Source organism: Lissotriton vulgaris, chromosome 4_1 (genome assembly GCF_964263255.1).
Source record: "Lissotriton vulgaris chromosome 4_1, aLisVul1.2, whole genome shotgun sequence".
Lineage (NCBI taxonomy): Eukaryota > Metazoa > Chordata > Amphibia > Caudata > Salamandridae > Lissotriton > Lissotriton vulgaris.
Genome location: NC_141691.1, coordinates 1,523,389,629 through 1,523,408,442, shown reverse-complemented (window position 1 = coordinate 1,523,408,442; position 18,814 = coordinate 1,523,389,629). Strand labels below are relative to the sequence as shown.

Sequence of the window (18,814 nt, the reverse complement as noted above, 5' to 3'; positions counted from 1 at the left end):
ACTTCCCCCAGGGGCTGCATTGTGAGTTTCAGCAGAACTATTTATTTACAAATTGGAAATTCATGTAAGCTGAGACGCTGTAGGCTTTCTGGTTTATTGGTGGCTCTTTTGGCCTGGTACCAAACCCAATTAGCTTATGTAAAATGATTTCATTAGTTAAAGAGTCTTCTTGAAACATGGCTGCTGGCTCACTTGCTGTATGATTTTTTTCTTCTTGGTCACTTTCTGTAAATTACAGTTTCATTGTTTTGTTAACTAATCTTTGAGATTTGCTACATGCCAAATACCTTGGGGAACCTCATCCCCAAACCCTGGTTCCGGCTTCCCCTAGTTCACTGCCTCCATCTGCTCTGGCTGTGCGGACATCATTAACACCATACCCGCAACTCTAGATCCCTCTCACTCATTCATATGTTCTGTACATGAAGTAATATGGCATATGATAGTGTTTGGTTAATTACTTACAGTAGCATGTCAGACTGAGGGTTGGCATTGTAGGTAAATTTGCAGAGGTGGTTGGATAGGAGGGGTTCAGCACCTTTTGCCTAAGAGTGCAAAGCCACAAGGGCTAACACTAGTTGACGGGGTGTCCACCCCTTTACTTTCAGCTCTCCTGCAGTCGTTGGGGTGATAGGTTGCCTGCCAAATAGAGTGGTTGTTAATAGTTTTTCCCTATCTCTGGGGACATTTGCTACTTCATTATTTCTTTGTCTTTCGTACAGTAACCCGTTCCTCTAGCTCATTGCAACGCACCTTTTTCTCTTGTCCTGTCACCCCACCGGATCCACGGAACAGAGACAATGAAGATGATGTTTTTGCTGTTCAGGCTACAGGTAACTAAACAGGTTATCCAAATTATGTTTACCAGCTATTTCCTGATTTGGGTTGTGATGTCTGCTGAGGAAAGGGTGGAATCTGTAGCGTGTCACAGTAGCCTGAATGTTCATTCTGGCTTGGGTATCCGTTATATTTCTGTAAAATATTGAGAGCAGTTGGCATGTGCTTGTTCAGGCAACACATTGGTATGCTAGCATACTACTTCTATAACTTGATGACCCTGGTATTGACTGAACAGCTAGCTGGATGTGGCTGAAGTTCTACATGGAACTATGAATACAGCTATACACTAACCAAGAACGGGGATTCACACCTAATAATACAGAAGCTAAAATGCAGTTAATAATGAATTCCACTTTTTCAGTCTACGCAGACTTGTTTCATCTGCCCCTGCAATTCATAATTTTATCAACATATTTCGCAAAGTAGCCTACTGCTCTCAAATCTTCACAAGTGAATACCAGACTCAGTGTCTCTTGGCAGGTACAGGTACCCAGATTTACAAAGATGGCGTAACCTCTTCTGGCTTGCAACGATTCTGGGCAGGTACAGTTTAGATGCATCTAACCACACAGTTAACAGTCACCCAATCTGTCCTTATTTGCTTTCCATGGTTTTCTTAAATCAAGAACATTCAGAAGAAGATACCTGTTCTGTAGTTTCCTTTCCCTAATTTGACTTGACAAAGATGTACTTTTAATGAACATGGCAATAAGGGATGGCATTCATTATAAGACACAGATTTGGTGTTATGTTGATTAAAGGCACCCCAGTCTTGAGGCATCAAACGTTACTTTGTGTATTTTGAAACTTATCATTTGAAATTCGAAACAAAAGCTGCCTTTTTTTATTGTTGCAACACATTAAGTGCTTTCAATGTTTCTTTTAACCCCTCCTGTGCTCATGACGAGCTCAGCTCGTCATGAGCCACGGCGCTCCGGTGCTCATGACAAGCTGAGCTTGTCATGACCGCGCCCGTTAAATGGAGCACTCGCACGCTGGGCTGATTCCCCTGCTGTGCTGAGCGTTCCATGACGTGCTCAGCTCGTCATGATCACCGGAGCGCTGTGACTCATGACAAGCTGAGCTTATCATGAGCACTGGGGCGCTGTGCGCGCCCCCGCCCCCCTGCACAGCCAGGGAAACAGCCCCGCAATGCAGGGGTTAAAAATAAGACTCAGAATGAGACCCACAAGGGCCATTCTGTGTCTCCTGCCAAATAACTTAATTCCAAGAGCCCTTGCTTGCTCATTGCTGTCTCAGATACAAGGAAAGGTAGTGCAATCTCCACACCAATCACTGATTGTTTTGATAATTTAAATCCCAGCCTAATATGACATTGTGGTATATAATGTGGGAAATAGATAAAGAAAACCCACAAAAAGCATTGTATAGCGATGTGTAAAACTAATTCAATAATCCACTTGGGAAGGTGGAATGGCAATAGGTAAAAGACAAAGCAAAACCAAAGGGGTTCCCCTTTGGTTTTGCTTTGTTCACCCTAAGCTGGCAGAGTATGCTCAGACGTGGGTCCCTTGCTCACTTTGCCACTGGATTCAAGGTAGCCTGGCGGATGACGGCTGATGAGCCAGAAACCGGTCCCAGGATGCTTGTTTCCGGTCCAAGGAAGACATGGCTTGGCAGTTCGGGCTTCTACTGTTCCCATGAGGCACTGGGTCAAACTGATTTGCATATGGCCATGTCTGAACAGGGGTGGCGGAGGGGCTAAAAATGATAATGGATTAAAGCCAGATCAGTTGACTGGGGGTGAGTGCTTGCAATGCTTAGCACTTCGTCCATCATCCCCTTTGGTTTTGCAAGAAGTATAAGACAGCATTAACGTTAATATTATTGCTTTGAGAAAGGCAGAGTGGTGGCTGTTCTTAGGTTATTATATTGACCAGTTAGTGCATGCACAGTTAAATAGAACGTTTGCTGCAGTGGTGCTTGATTGTTTGATCTCTCCATCTTTTTTCCTCGTTCAATCACACAAGAAGTTGTATTTTTCTGCCCTCTCTATGAAAAAGTCCCCAATTGAAATCTTTTTGTATTCATTCATAAACAAATACAGTTATTGTTGATTTCAAGGCATGTAAAGAACACTGAAAGCCCATAGCTGTGTAATGAAAAAGGATGGTATAGTCGTCGTACTGTAGCTATTCATCTTAAATCTGATTTGGAAGGTACTGGCTCTAAATTAACTTTCAGCATTGGGATGTCTGCAGACTTAATATTGCTTCGGGATGCTCTTTTGATTATGAGCATGAAATACAGGAAAAACCTTTAAGGGGTTTATTACTTGAGGGAAGCATCATTGCTCTTCATTCTTTTATTAAAAAATGGGGGGGTGAATCCTTTAACGTGGTAAACAACGTTTACTCAGCCAAATCAGTGTCAATAACAACTTACGGGACAGGCATATGGGGTTTTACTAACCGCTCAGCTCTCCAAACCATAGAGGACACTTTTTTGGAAAACACTAGTAGGCCTCCCCATAAGCTGCTCCAATTTTATTGCCCCTACAGAATTGGATGTCCCATATCTTATCGATACAATTAACCTGGCTACAATCTTTTTGTGGCACTCTATCTGGAGAAGGGAATCTATCCATGTCATCCAAAAGCTAATAGAAGATTGCCTATCTCTAGAAAATGCCCATAGGATCCTGTGGATCTCCTACATTAAATCCACTCTTTTTTATCTAGGTCTAGAGCGTCTATTTGTTTCCCTTAGTGACTGCTCCAACATCTCAAAACAGGAGATAAAATCCTGCTTCCTTAACAAAAGGGCCAATGTAAGATTGAAGAAAAACTCCACAAAAGTATCGGTCAAATTAAATTTAGAGGGAACAATGGCACAGGAAGGGTCATCTTCATACTTATTTACTGTGACAAACTCGCGTCCTAGATTCTTTTTAATCAGAGTTCGACTGAATTTTATCCCTTGTATGTTGGCCCATCCAGCTGGAATTTATTCCATTAATGAATTACCATTTTGTCCTGGTGCTGGTGTTTTCGTACTGTCAAGTTTACCCATTTTTTTCTTTTGCAAATTTTATATGGAACCCCGGTAAAGATTTATATTGCCACTGATATGTAAATACCATTTTAAACAATGTTGTGTAGCTATGTACTTTTTACAATCTTTGCTTAACCTCATAGGGTGTTTCTCTGTGCCGTCTTCTTTAATTCAATCATGAAAGATTAGGCAATTGCATACTATCCGAGAATGAATTTCAAATCTTTGTTTCTATCAGCTGAGTTTTTATCAACTGTCTCGTAACTGTGAATTCTACAAACCTTTTTACTATTTTTAACTAGGTTTGTACATATTTCTTTTTTTGTATTATGTTTTTAATTGCGTTTACCTGTACTTTTATGATCTTATAATATAAGTATCGAATGAAGTGAATTGACTGACTGACCGACCTTTAAACCAGATTGGATCCCGGTAGTACACATAAATAGAAACACAAGGATTCAGTGAGATTAATTTAGATTTTGAAATTCCACTTTCATCTCAGATTGAGAAAAATCAAAATCACTTATGGAAGCACTGGAAAAGATGTGGGATCCACTGTTCATGTACATTCTGCTCACAATGTATTAAACTACATATCAAAAGTATCCCCTATTGAAAGCAGTGTAGACAATCTAGTTGACGTTTCTGAATAAACATGTACATACCGTAATCATAATAGATTTGTTCAATAGAACCAATGGTTGTCTAGAGGTTGTTGCCATGAATCCATTCAGAATGAATATATTCCTATAGTTCAACCATATAACAAACCAAAGTTTTAGCTTTGAGTAGTTTTTATATGATTGATTCAATTGAGCATTAATGGGTCAATGTGCCGACACCTTTATGCAGAAAGTTCTCCTAGTGCCATTTCCCTGGGAGTTTATTGAATGCATATAAAACCCAAAGTTGTGTGCGCTGGGTCAGAGTTCTGTGACTAGTGGGATCCACTTTGCATGGTCCCTGGTTTGGGATGGCACAAGATGAAGGGTGGAGAAAGCTTCCCCAGACTATGACAGAGTATTGACTGCATTCCTGTGGCTGAAGGGTGGAGGCCCAATCACTGAAGGGAAGAGGATGGAGACAGACCTCCCCTTAGAAATCCAATGAGGGCAGTTTCTTACAGTTTCTGTTAAACGTGAAAAGGTTTCTAGGTAGGAACTGTCCTTTTTCCTATCCCCGATTACTGCTTCAGGAACCCGATGACCTCAGCTGCAGATATTTAACGCTTTATTGTGCTCTTGTCTTGCATACTTCTGCTTGTAGTTGGCATCCTTACTACTTCCTGCTAGGGTGATCAGCCTGCACAAGGGTTGTGTCTGAGGAACAACCAGAAAATTACACGTGAAACAGAATCAGCACAAACCGATTCTATAGCCTTAAGCAGTGGATTGACACCGTGCTGTCTGGAAAATGTATATCAAAGTGGGATCCAGACCACCCCAACCCACCTTAGTTCCAGTTCCAAGTTCTTTATGACCAAAGAAGGAAGTACTCCATAGTGTTCTCTAAGGGATGTTGTGTGACCAGGATTGGTGTCTTCAAGTCTCCGAAGAGATGATGGGATATCACCTGCACTGTCTGCTGCAGGAGTTTAGGGTCTGCTTACAGTGCCTAGTTGTCCTGTCAGTGATCTCGTAAGACCTCAAGCACACTGCCTGCCTTCTGAGAAAGTGAAGGAGTCTCCAAGAGAAGCATTCCCACCATTGAGAACAACTAGAGAAAGGGAATGACTGAGGAAGTGAAGCCAGGAGCCACTAGTGTGTTGAGGGCCATACCCATTTTCTGTGAGCAGTTCTTGCCGTGGACTGCACAGGGTCTTCTGAAAGGGCCATGCATTGTGTGCCCATGTCAGCTTGCTGTGTTATCAAAAGATTAGTGCCACCGCCGCCAACATCAGAGTCTGACTACTTCGTCTCTGCCGAGGCAGGAACCCTGATCGACTTGGAGGCTGCAGGGAGCTATCTGAAGGCAAGTGCTGAAGAAGTGTAGACCTCCCCGAGCTGTAATTCCAAGTGGTGCCTTCCCAACAGAACCACTGCCGCAGAACCAGAACCCCTGCATGCATCTGTCAAGCATCACTCCAACTGCAACATCAGAACGCAGGTAACCACAGTGCCTAAAACTGAGTGGAAGAAGACCCTGAGAAAATAGACCAAGGTCTAATATATGAAGTTAATACTTTTACTAATTGGGCTTAAAGAGGTGTAAGCGAACTGAACATATATGCCTTTAGGCGTATTAGGTGAACTGCAACTGTACCTAACCAGTGTCTTGTCCCCCATTACACACCAGGGATTGTAGACACTGGAGATCTCCGTCAGCAAGGGTAGGGTATAGAAGGGTCAAAACAGAAGATCACAAAAAGGATTACAACCCTGTGTCTAAATCTGATATTTGTTTTGTGTAATTTCACATTATGCTGCATGATTAGAGTACTTTCTTTTAACCCAAAAGATAATCACTGGACAACACAATATTGTGTCTTTTGGTTGTCTGTTGAGTTCGGACTTCTAGACCCCCACACTTCCCTCCTGAGAATCCTTTAACTGCTCACCCTCACTACCCCTAAGGGATAATTGCAGATACGGCGTTATTGCCCAGTATGCAGAGACCTAGTAGGATGGACATAAGTCACTACTGACAAACTAAACACCGAGGTTTGGGCAATAACCCCTGCTTAGCCTAGGGACCCTCGAACAGGGTTTGACATCCTCCAAGTGCAAAAACACTATAAAGTAATTATTTATAGATATGGGTGGATTCATGTATTTGGAGACAAATTTGTACTTTCTTTATATTGGATTTGGAGGGTAGAGTTTGATATATTTTACTTTCGAGGGATTGGTCTGATGCACATGCATAGAGAATAACTCCTTTGCCCTCTCCTATGTAAATATATACGCTTAAATACCCAAGGGTAAACATCAAAGCAATTGGACCGCCTCTTTTTAATAAGATCCCAGAGGTTAGCTCACTGCCATCCACAACTTTTGTACAAGCATTGGAACCTATTCGCACAAAAAGTAGGAAGTGTGTATTCTGATAGTTATATTTGCATCCAAGTGTAGATTTCCTACTTTTTAGGGAATTTGCAAGGAAAACTGCACCTGGCACAGATTTCCATGTGCATTCCTTGAGAAATCATGTGGTTTCCTAGTTAGGAACACATTTCCTGTGTACAGCATTAGCCCTTCTCTTGCACCCCACTAAATGTGGGGGTGATCCATTTCTCGTCCTATAGTATGCTAGAAAGGGTATTTACACCAGCCCTTGGCTGAAGTAAACATAAAGGCCCTTTCCAGCCTGGAAAATGGAATGAAAGTGGTTCGTGAAAGTCCCCAAATGTACTTGCTTGTGGGCATTCACAAATTCCCATGGCTCCCACACCCAAGAATGCACTCACCACGAGGGTGGAAATCTCTGCACATGAACGTTTACAGCAGCCAAGAATCCCTATGGGAATTCCTGTCAGACGTAACTGACATAAATGTTCTCATAAACCGGTTTACAACCAAGTTTACTCTTGTTAGTAGGTCGCTTCTATTCCAGAGATCCAATAACCAATTAGAGTTCTGTCATGTTAGCAGCACATTTTTTAACATAATTTAAAGACAACAAGAACAAACTGAAAAATCTTTTTTTGTAGACTATTTCCTTATTCACCTAGGAAATAAAGCCAATCCCTTTCTATTTTTTATATCCTTTTAAAACATCACAAGTGCCTTGCAGAGGTTTTAAGTATAAATCTTTGATTCTTCACATACCTAGTCACAGGAATAGATTTGTTTCCCATAAGCCTCTTACAACCTCTCTTGTGGTTTGGCATCAGAATGTAAGAACAATTTATTAACACACTTTTATTTGTAAATGCAGATTTTTCCCTTCTTACGTTCTCTAAATGTGAGTCTGCAAGTTGTTGTTTAGTAAATATGTATTTCCAAACATATTTGGAATTTCGGAACAAAGGGATCTTATTGGGTCATGCAAATGGAGAGTACAAAAGCTTTTGACTGATGCATCTTCTTGCAGATTCTTCACCATCACAATATTCCTCGGGTTTCAGACCTCTTTGGGAGAAGTATTACCCACCAGTAGCACTGTAGCACTGCCAGATGGCACCCAGTGGCTCAAGACAGCACTCCACCTATTGGAAATGACACCACAAGTGTATGAAAAGGTGCCAATCTGCGTGCTTACTCAGTTCCTGTTTTCCAAGCCGCATGGACGTAGTTCAGAGCTCCCTCGGTGCTTCACTCACAATTTGGGGGTTTTCAGCTTGAATAACATTAACAGCAACTAGGTAAAATGTCTCCTACAAAGGATTGAGGGTTTAAGCCATGGCTTATATGCTGCAAGTAGATGTCTTTAGTGGATCCTCAATACACCTCTATGTGGTATCTTGTATCTGACAGAGATGTGTGCTCTCTGAGGCACTCGAAGGACATCAGGGAACGTGAGGCATGAAGGGTTTCTCCAAAGTAAATCTGAGCATCATGAAACCGTTGGTGTACGCCCGCTTAATAAATGCTTTTAACATAACATAACAAATCTCTTCTCCTACAGGCAATTCTCAAAAGATGTTTCCAGAAATACACAAGGCAGCATAAGAAGAAGAAATCCTCTTCTTTTGTGAGGGAAACAGTCTTGTTCCCAGGACCATTCAGAGTTATGGCGCCGTTCCCTGAAGCCGGGCTTTTCTCGTTGTCGACTTTTAAACTGAAATTTTTGATTTTCCACCAACTCTGTGCCGGTTAAGGCCTTCTGTAATACCATGTTTTATATCTAGAGGATCATTTCAATACCTGCAGGAAACTTCCCAAGGAGGAGGCCATTCTTTCTCCCTTGGTTGGTTTGACCCCAGTGCCACTGGCTTCTACACCGCCCAGTCTGCAGCCTCTGCACCTAAGAAGTAGTTATGAACTGCAGAACCATCCCCTTCTCATCTACCACTTTCCACAATATCACCCAATGAGGCCGTCTTGGTGCTGTGGTTAGAGCTGTTACTTGCACTGCCCTTTACTGAAGTTATTCAGCGGCTGCAAAAGGACAGAACTTCTTTGAAGAAGAATCTCTTCTAAGGGCCTAGTAATGTTGTGGGCTGGAGGAATTGTTTGGTCGGACTCAGACCCAATGACCTGGTTTGTTCAGGATTACCAGCACACGGAGGATGATGATTTTGAAGCTGCACAACGTCTTACTTTGATGCAGGCCTTTACATTCATATACAAAATGCCATGGGCTTTGATACCTCTCCAGATGGGGACATCCCACCCTTACCCATCTGAGGGCCCAACTGGGACTGTATTATTTAACACAGTGTTGCTCTGGATTCAACTGTGCCTTCTGAGGTTCCCAATTATAACATTTTGACAAACATCTTCGACTCTTCAGTTGTAGAGGTTTTGTTCCAATTTAAGAAGGCTTTCCTGGAACTTGTCCTGGCTGCGTTGGAGAAGCCCTTCTGGGGTCCAGAAGTTTGCAGACAAATTTTCAGACATCATATGTCCAACTCTGGTCTTGTCCTCACATCTGTCTTCTGAGAGCTTGATCTTCAGGCTTCATCTTCCAAACTGAACCGCAGTGCCTTTTCTATGTCCCCTCCAGAGAAATAAGTAAGTTTGTGTATAGGGTAGTCTCTCTCTTCGTACAACAAATTACCCTTGTTTGTTCAATCACTATGCCATCAACGTGCCATAATTGGCTATACTAGCAATTGTAAGCTTAGCAGAATTCCTGCAAAAACCCTTTTCCATATTAGTTAGCAGTGGCATGGATGATTGAACACACATAATAAAGTGTGGCTCACTTCTGCAAATACGCTAGCCCAATCCATGAGTTCAGACCAGCTTGAACTATGTATTTTCGAAATGGAAGGTCAATCCAATGGAACCTGGAGAGGCGCATTAGTATATAGACCCCCGGGCCCGCAACACAATGTTATTCTCAATTTGCTGGAGGCCATTGCTCCCCATGTACTAGCTGCTGAGAACTTCCTTCTTATTTGGGATTTCAATTATCAGGCAGAATTACTATCAGATCCAGAAACTAATCAACAGATCACCAATTTGAACACTCTGGGATTAGTCCAAATGGTGATGGGTCCAACCCATTTGGCTGGCCATACGCTCAACCTTTCGTTTACCAACACTACCAGTATTAGAGGAGAACCCCCCTTCCCTTAACTATGGTCAGACCACAACTTGTTGAAATTCTTTATTCCGGTGCACACCACGAAAAAATACCTTACCATTGAATCCACATGGAGAAGGCCTTGGCAGAAAGTTACCCCCACCACCTTTTCAACCTACTTCAACCTTCCCATCATGTCCCATGCTGATAGTATCAACCAGGCAGCTACTTCCTTTGAAGCAGCAATTACATCAACGCTTAATGTTGTGGCCCCTTTCACTAGGGTCAGATTTCAGCCCAGAACTGCCCCTTGGTTCACAGAACAACTAAACATAGAAACACTCTCTAGTAGGATAGCGGAATGGAAATGGAGGAAAAGTAAAAACACTGAACACAGTAAAAAGTATAAATTCATTCCCCGCAGCTATATGGTCAATATCAGACAGGCAAAAATTATTTTCTCATAAACCGGATTGAAAAGGCAGAAAACTCTAATAAGGAGCTTTATAAAATCTTAAAGGAATGTACTACTCCGCCCGCTCAGACATGCTTTCCTTCCTCACAAGAGTGGGCAGATGCACTTTCCAAGTTTTTTGAGGATAAGATCATTGCAATTCATAGCTCTTTTCTGCCCCAGGAAACTAAAAATACAAAGAATTTTGAAAATGATTCTGATGCTTCCCTTCCTCTCTCGGAGGAGTTTTCTCAGTTCAGCCCTGGTGAAGTGGCAACGGCTAGGGCAGAAATCAAATCTGGCTCTCCAGTGGACCCAGTTCCATCGCGTTTTATCACAACTATTGCCCTTTTGCTTGTTGGAAATCTTACGGACTTATTCAATATGTCACTTTCACAATCCGTGGTTCCAGTCATATGGAAATTTGCCATGGTCACGCCGATTTTAAAAGAACCCACCGCTGATCCCAAGTTTCCAAGTAACTATCATCCAAGCCCGTTGCTTCCCTACTTTGGGAAGGTTCTTGAATCCCTGATCAATCGGCAACTCACTGTACATCTAGAGAGTCACGGATTATTGGATCCGTCTCAGTCCTGTTTCAGTGCTGCCCACAGCACTGAAACCGCGCTGGTGGAAATCATTGATAACATCAGACTAGCCCAGGACAACGGGCAATCAGCCATGCTCATCCTCCTGGATCTGTCAGCCGCCTTTGACACCATCTCCCATTGCATTTTAGAACAACGGCTCAGTGAGATAGGTGTCAGAGGGAAGGCCCTGAAATGGCTCCAAAGCTATCTAACCCACCAAGCCACTACAGTACAGTTTGGCAATGTGGTTTCTTGCAGTTGGCCGGTAAAGGTGGGAGTCCCTCGGGGCTCTATTTTAAGCCCCATGCTCTTTAACCTTTATGTGACTTCACTGGCAAGGGTGATCCGGTCCTATGGTTTTGATGTGGTGTCATATGCCGATGACACTCAGATTTTGATTACCCTCGATCCGGACCCCATGGACACTAAAACGTGCTTTAAGAACTGCATGACCCACATTGACAGCTCGATGAGCACCAACCATCTTCAGCTGAACGGCAGCAAAACTGAGGTTATACTCTTTGGTAAAGCACATGAAGCCTGGTCAAATGAATGGTGGTACCAAAATCTGGGACCATGTCCAGTTCCTAGCTCAGTGGTCAATAAAGAATCATGCCAATCATATTTTCAGCACTTGTTATGGAATCATGCGCAGGTTACGGAAAATGTTTCAATGGATCCCAATAGAAGCAAGAAAGCCACTTGTTCAGGGACTGATCATAAGCCGTATTGATTATGGGAATGCTCTATTAGCATCGATTAACGAAAATCTCTATTCCATGCTTCAAGTACTGCAGAACACAGCGACCAGGCTGGTGCTGAATCTCCCGTCTAAGTCTCCATCAGTGCCAGGTTTTGAAATCCCTTCATTGGCTTCCTATCAAGAAGTGAACCCGCTTCAAGATCCTTTGTCTTGTGCATAGGAATATGCACAGAAGCAGGCCTAACTACTTTGCAAATAAACTCAGCTGGTACCAGCCAAGCATGATGCTTAGGTCCAGCGTTAGATCTCTCCTCACCCCCCACAGAGTTCGCACCGCCAGGAACGGCGGGAGATCCTTTTCTTCCCTGGCACCCACCCTCTGGAATAAACTTCCATCCTATTTGCTCTCTGTTATAGATCATAATCGATTCCACAGGGAATTAAAAACCTGGCTGTTTGATCATTAACAGCATCCCTCTTTCCTACTGCTCGGTTAATGTGGAGTCGTCCGCTAGTGCCATGAGACCTTTTGGGTAATATGAGCGTGCAACAAATGTTCATGACTTGACTTAACGGCCATTATATTATGCCAAAGGAACAAATGATGGACGGAATGTTGAAAAATGCAAACATTCACCCCCAGTCACAAAGATTTAGATTAAATCCATTGTTTTTTTGCTCACCACGCAATCCAAATTTGGACCCAGCTATATGCTCTGAAGCCGGCCTCATGTTGCTTGTTTCCGGTCCAGGAAGGACCTGACTTGGCAGTTCAGGCTGGACTGTTCCCTTAAGGGACAGGCTCAAGCCTGATTTGCATTAGGCTGGGTCCAAACTGAGGTAGTGTGGTGAGCAAAAGAACAATGGATTAAATCATTTCCTTGTGACTGGGGTGAATGTTTGCATTGTTCAGTATTCCATTCATCATTTGTTCCTTTTCGTTATATTATGCCGACATGCTTGGCTGTGTCTCTCTCAAGGACATGCACTTTGATGGGGTGTCGTTTTTTTGTGAAAAGATGGACTTCAAATCAATCAAACTTCTTTTGTAAAGCACACACTGCTTCCAAGGAGGTGTCTCGGTGCTCAAACTGAGAACTGACAGTACATCCAGCGCAGATAAATAAGAAGGGGTTAGCTTTTGTCAAATAGAGATATTTTCAGTTCTTTCTGAAAAATTGAGATCAAAGCAGCTCTACAGAGATTTATTGAGAGACATTCCACAGTTTGCCTGTCAAAACTGTGAAAGATCTTCCTGCTTGCCTTAGCAAATTTTGGGACATGAACCAGTATAAGATGGTTTGATTTGCGTGCTTTACATTGCTATGAGCGCAGTCTGTTTTTGATGTAAGCCCCTGCCCATTAAAAGCTCTAAAAGCTGGTGTTGGAGTTTTAAACCTGATCTGATTTATCACAGGTAGCCAATGAAGTTGCTTAAAATGATGAGATATGACCTGACTATACAGGACTCTTTGGATCAGCCTTGCTGCTGCAATCTACATGATCTGAAGTCTACGTATAAAAAAAGCAGGGAGTCCTAGATACAGATAATTAGCATTGTCGAACCGAGAGGTGACCAAGGTATGAACCACTGTTTTATGAGTCTTTTCTGAGATCAGGGCAACATCTTTCTAAAGGATCTAAGTTTTACAAAACAAACTGATGACACCTGCTTGATTTGTGTGGAGAAAAAGAGACTCTGGCCATACATGACTTATAAATTTCTCGCATGGTCTGCAGGGGCCGGTGAGGAGTCAAGTTCCTCTGGCCACATAGGGTAGGGAGGCATGTACTAAATAAAAGAACTTCGGTTTTATCTGAGATTAGCTTTAGAGAATTATCAGTCATCCAGCATGTGACTCCCTGCAGGCATCCTTTAAACGCAGTCAGGACTGAAACTGAGTTTTATTGGAAGGCTAGCAGAAGCTTTCTGTCATCCTTCCTCGTTCCTCGCGTGCGTGAAAAATAAGACTGTTGCGGCCCACTTGCCAACTTGGCTTTACTTGCAGGGCTGCTGCATCGGGAACTCAGAAAGTTCACAGACTACTCCTAAGCCAACCAGTTGCAGCAGATTCCACCTTCTCAGTTGGCCTAGAAACCTCAGAAAATACACTTCTATTGACTGTTGTTCCTCCATCAAGGTGTGCTCTCTGAATCTCACATTGATTCTAGAGGCAGGTGTTCTTGCCCTCCTGAGCATAGGGTCCATAGAAGCGTGCCTCTGAGGGACAGGAGCACATAGTTTTACATCCTTTATTTTGTGGTCTTTAAGAAAGATGGATGTCTGAGACCCATTCTAACTCTCTATCTTCTGAGTTTGTTTATTCGCTAGGACAGGGTCAAAATGCTGTCTCTGAGTAAAGTCCTTTTGAACACAGGAAATCGGTTGGCATCCCTTCATAATGTATACTTCTATCTTCCAGTTCTCCCTGCTCACAAATATTACTTAAGGTTCTCTGTGGAGTCCAAACACTGCCAGTTTGAGGTCCTGACACTCAACCCGGTGACTGTGCTTAAAGTCTTCATTAAAGACCTGGTGGTTGTTAAGGCTTCACTCAGAGGGTCAGCAGTCCGTGTATTTGCATATTTGGACAACTGGCTGGTGATGGTGGAGTCACCAGTGCTGGTCAAGGAACATCTTTAGCGCAAAATGACTCTTCTTCACAATAAGGGCTTTACTATTAGTGGCAAAACTTTCCCCACACTCCAGTGCAGAGGCTGATGCTCACAGGTGCAGTGTAAGACAAAACTGGATTGAAGATTTTTTCTACTCCTCAGAGCATAATGGAGGTTTGAAAATTATGCTGGGATTTCGTACACAAGTTTATATTCTAGTCATACGGATCAGGTGAGTAAGTTTATCATCATTGCCTCCAGCATCCTCATGGTTCCGCATAGCCGATCTGGTAGTGTAGTGTATGTCCAGACATGGGTCCCGTGCTCACTTCACCACTGGATTCAAGCTACCCTGACTTATGATGGGGTGATGCCCCGAAACTGGTCCCAGGGTGCATTTTTCCAGTCCAGGAAGTACCTTACTTGGCAGGTCAGGCTGGACTGATTTGCGTATAGCTGGATCGAAACTGGGGTGGCGTAGTGAGCAAAAGAACGATGGATTAAACCCAGATCTTTGTGACTGTGGGTGAATGTTTACATTGTTCAGCATTCCGTCCATCATTTGTTCCTTTTGCTTCTATTCTACATCACTAGCAAAGCATGTGAATACCTGCAAGAAACGTCACGTTAACAGAAAAATGTAATCCGCTTTATGCAGCATAGTGAAATACAGGTCCATTAAGTACAATTTAAACATTCACTTCAATGGTGCACATTTAATATGTATGTGCACTTTTAAACACAGGTGAACATAAGTTTCTAATAGAATAGGTTATACATTACATGTAACATTTAGTAGATCTTCAAAATAATCATGTGTAAGTGTGGCTACAAACTACATTTAAATCAAATATATGAAATATGAATGCACACAGGACATAATTTATCGTTTCAAGTAAAATTACATTCTCCAAAGGGGAGGATGGTTTCTATTTAGTTTGCAAATCAATAAATGTTAATAATGTATTATACCAAACATTATGAAATACAAACTTCATTATTAGAGTGAGTACATTATTTACAAAATGAGGATGGATTATTACTTTATCATTGGATTCAGTTAAAACCCATAATATGAATACATTTTCTAATCCTAAAGTGAATGCATTCTTTGATACTGATTGCCAGGTGTAACACCTAGATTAGTTTAACCCATACAAGAAACATGTGCTAAATGCACTTTCATACTGTGTATCTGAGTATCTGTTCTGTGGAAAGTTGGGCAATTTTGTGCTGCAGCACACATTACAGATACCCAGGCTTTAAGAGGTTATTGGGGCTATCAACTTCTTTAACGTGCAATTTTCTAAAAGTGACATTTTCAGAATTGTGACCTAAAAATCGTCTTTATACACAAATATATTGTAATTTAAAATAATCTTAAATGGTAATCGCCATATCTCCATCTGCTCCCAATCCAAAATGATCACTTATTAAATATAATAAGGTAACCCAGTGTTAGTCAGTGGGACAGATAGGCCTTACAACAGTGAAAAACCACTTTAAGAGTTTTTCACTCTGTAATGAAAACCTTAAACCCACATGTCCTGCCCTACTTTTTCAATACAATGCACCTTGCTTTTAAGGTCTACCTTAGGGGTGACTTGTATAAAAAAGGAAGGTTTAGGCCTGGCAAGAGATTTTTATTGGGTCGAGATGTCAGTTTAAAGCTGTACTACAGGCTGCAGTGGCAGGCCTGAGACCTGTTTTAAAAATGTATTTTAGTGGGGGGCACAATGAGTGTTGCAGGCCCACAGATAGCATTTAATTTACAGACCCTGGTTACAGGTAGTGCCATTTACTAGGGACTTAAAAGTAAATTAAATGTGCCAATTAGGTGTTTTCTAATCACACCTTGTTTGAATGAGAGATCTCAAGCACTGTATCACTGGTTAACGGTCGTGAATGCACAGAATTCTAAAACCAACAAAAAAGAATTCAGCAAACAAGAGGGGTGAAGGCAAAATGTTTAGGGGAATATCACGACAAGGATGTCATGTCTAATAACTGCTTAATGTTAGACATCAGACCTCGCTGTAAATCCTGCTACGAAAAATAATGTATACTATAGTGAATTGTATCAATCGAATTTGATTACATCAGTTTCCTGAGGTATTGTTCCCCTAAACCATCTAATTTATTCTGTTTGAAGTTATTGTTTTTCCTTGTCATTTTAAGTAATTCATCCACATTGTTACTTTAATTAGTTTGTTTCAGTGTGCTTATATCATTGTGATTGGAGCCAGTTGCTTCAAGTGTTTATATTTACAATGTCATCATGCTAAATTTTATCCTAAGTGCAGTCCTTGTAGATTTTTTTGGGTTGTCTAACTAAGAGAATTTGTGTATTGATTGATCTGTAAACTTGCTCTGATAGTATAAGGTATTGGCTTTGTTCATAGGCCACACAGTCATTTGCATGTGCAGTAAGGAGTATAATTAAAGATTTTCATGTATCTTTTCAAGATAAGTAATTGTTATATCACATAATGAGCTTAACATTGGAACATTGTAGTATTATATATATTCCCAATGCTCGAGTAAGTCCCAGCACATTTTTTGTTAAAGTATAATAGTTGGAATACAATTCCTGCTAAAGTAGCCCCCTAATCATCATTATTTTCACAATTTATGATGATTTCCAAATATTTGGCACATATGTTTAGTAACTAAGTTTGAAGAAGCTAATTAACTACAGGATTTAATATTGATCTATATATTGCTATTTGCCCAAGTATAATCTTCTTTTTGTTTTTTAAAACAATCCTATACAGTTGATCAAAACAAAGACATGTCTTCTCTACTGGAGGATTTGAAGAAACAGTGTGCGGAGAAAGAGAAGGTAAATATGCATGTTTTTATACCTTATCTTTCTGAAACCAAACAATTTCATCTAATGTTGCTGGACATGAAAACACACAATTTAACCGTAAACATACCTGAAGATTATAGGTTTTGTGTACATTTAATAAGTTGAAGTGTAATCCCTCATAGAAATGCATAACAGTAATGCTGAAGCGGGCACTTGGAGCTCGGTGGAAGGGTTCTGCACACCATAGGAGGTCACTTTTATAGAGAAAAAGAACACAGTAAGTTAAACACACAAAATGAATAAATAAGTCAATTTACAAAAAAGGAAAGGTTAACTCGACAAAGAGACTACAACCCAAATATTGTTGTCGATGCAGAATAATGTATGTCACATTGGGTGAATATTCGGATCTAGTCGCTAGCAACTAGTTGAATCTAGTTTAGGACAATGGTCTCCTAGTCTGACACATTTCTTTTATTCTGATCAACTAAAAATCATGTTTGCGAGACATGGAGAGTGCTCTTGTCAACATCTGTTAATGTTACCAATTTATAAACATCATTTGGTTAATTGGAACTTTTTAATTTAACTAGATTTTACCAGTTGCATGTGATTATCTGTGGGAGTTCTAACACTTAACATTTCATGTACCAAACCAGTTAACATTTTGATCGATTGTATTCTGCCTTTAACCCTCATACAGTGACCCTAGAATATAGAGCCCCTAATGCTGAAAAGTCTAGTTTATTATCTATATGAGTGGCGTCTTGGTCAGCTCTTATCCTGAAAGTTGACCACCTGAGTCCTCTGCCACGGATACCAGAAGGAGCAGGACAAATCTCAGGGAAATTCCTAGAATATTTGAGAAATGCATAGGCAATATTTAATGAGGATTTTTTTTATTCCATCATTTTTTATACACACTGAATGTCGGAAGGACTGCAGTCTTTTTTTGAGTTTAGAAAGCTTTATTGATTCAAATATACCATGTAGAACATTATTACAATAAAGGAGCAATAGAAAACTGATCAAAACAAAAATTATTCAATATAATGCTTGAGTCAAAAATAAATCCCAAAAAGGGATTAATAGGAAATTATACAAAGGGAGATGCTTTTTAAATGTATTTTGAAATGAGAGGGGGAGGGGGGAGAAAGAAAAGGAAAAAGAGAGAGAAAGGGGAGGAGGAGAAAGGGTAAGGTAAATAAGTCATAAACTCTGAGAGGGGATTAGGGAGCTTGTCTAGAAAGGAAATCAGTTAGAGGTAACCACAATAAGTCCTTTTTGATCAAAAGGAGAAGGAGTGCAGTCTTAAAGAAAAGAAAAAAAAAATATGTTGCCTGTTATGTCTGTCTTTATTTCTAGGAAGTCCATTATGGTTATTGCGCATGGTATTGGTGCATTAATAAGGAATATCTCTCCTGAACATGGACATGTCCTGTCATGCATGTGTTCTGTGGTGCTTAGCAAAATGCAATAGATACCTGCTTCCTGTATTTGTCAGCATTTGGCGTGGTGAACAGTGCCATCCTTTGAATGAAGCCCTCCTACTGGGTTATCTCAAGAGTGGTGCTGTGTTTTTTTTAAGTTGCTTCTTTCCGAACTTTGCATCCAATTAAATACACAAGAAGCTCTAGCTATCAGTGTCA

At 41.2% G+C, this 18,814-nt stretch overlaps 1 protein-coding gene across 1 annotated transcript in view; it reads left to right on the top strand.

Annotated features, from left to right (window-relative positions):
• Positions 1-18,814, top strand: part of LOC147724186 (kinesin-like protein KIF20A) — a 434,630-nt gene that overhangs the window by 394,360 nt on the left and 21,456 nt on the right. The window contains exons 16-17 of the mRNA XM_086966965.1: positions 723-833; positions 17,128-17,195. Of these exons, the coding sequence (XP_086823091.1) occupies positions 723-833; positions 17,128-17,195 (179 nt within the window). The remainder of the gene's footprint in view (positions 1-722; positions 834-17,127; positions 17,196-18,814) is intronic.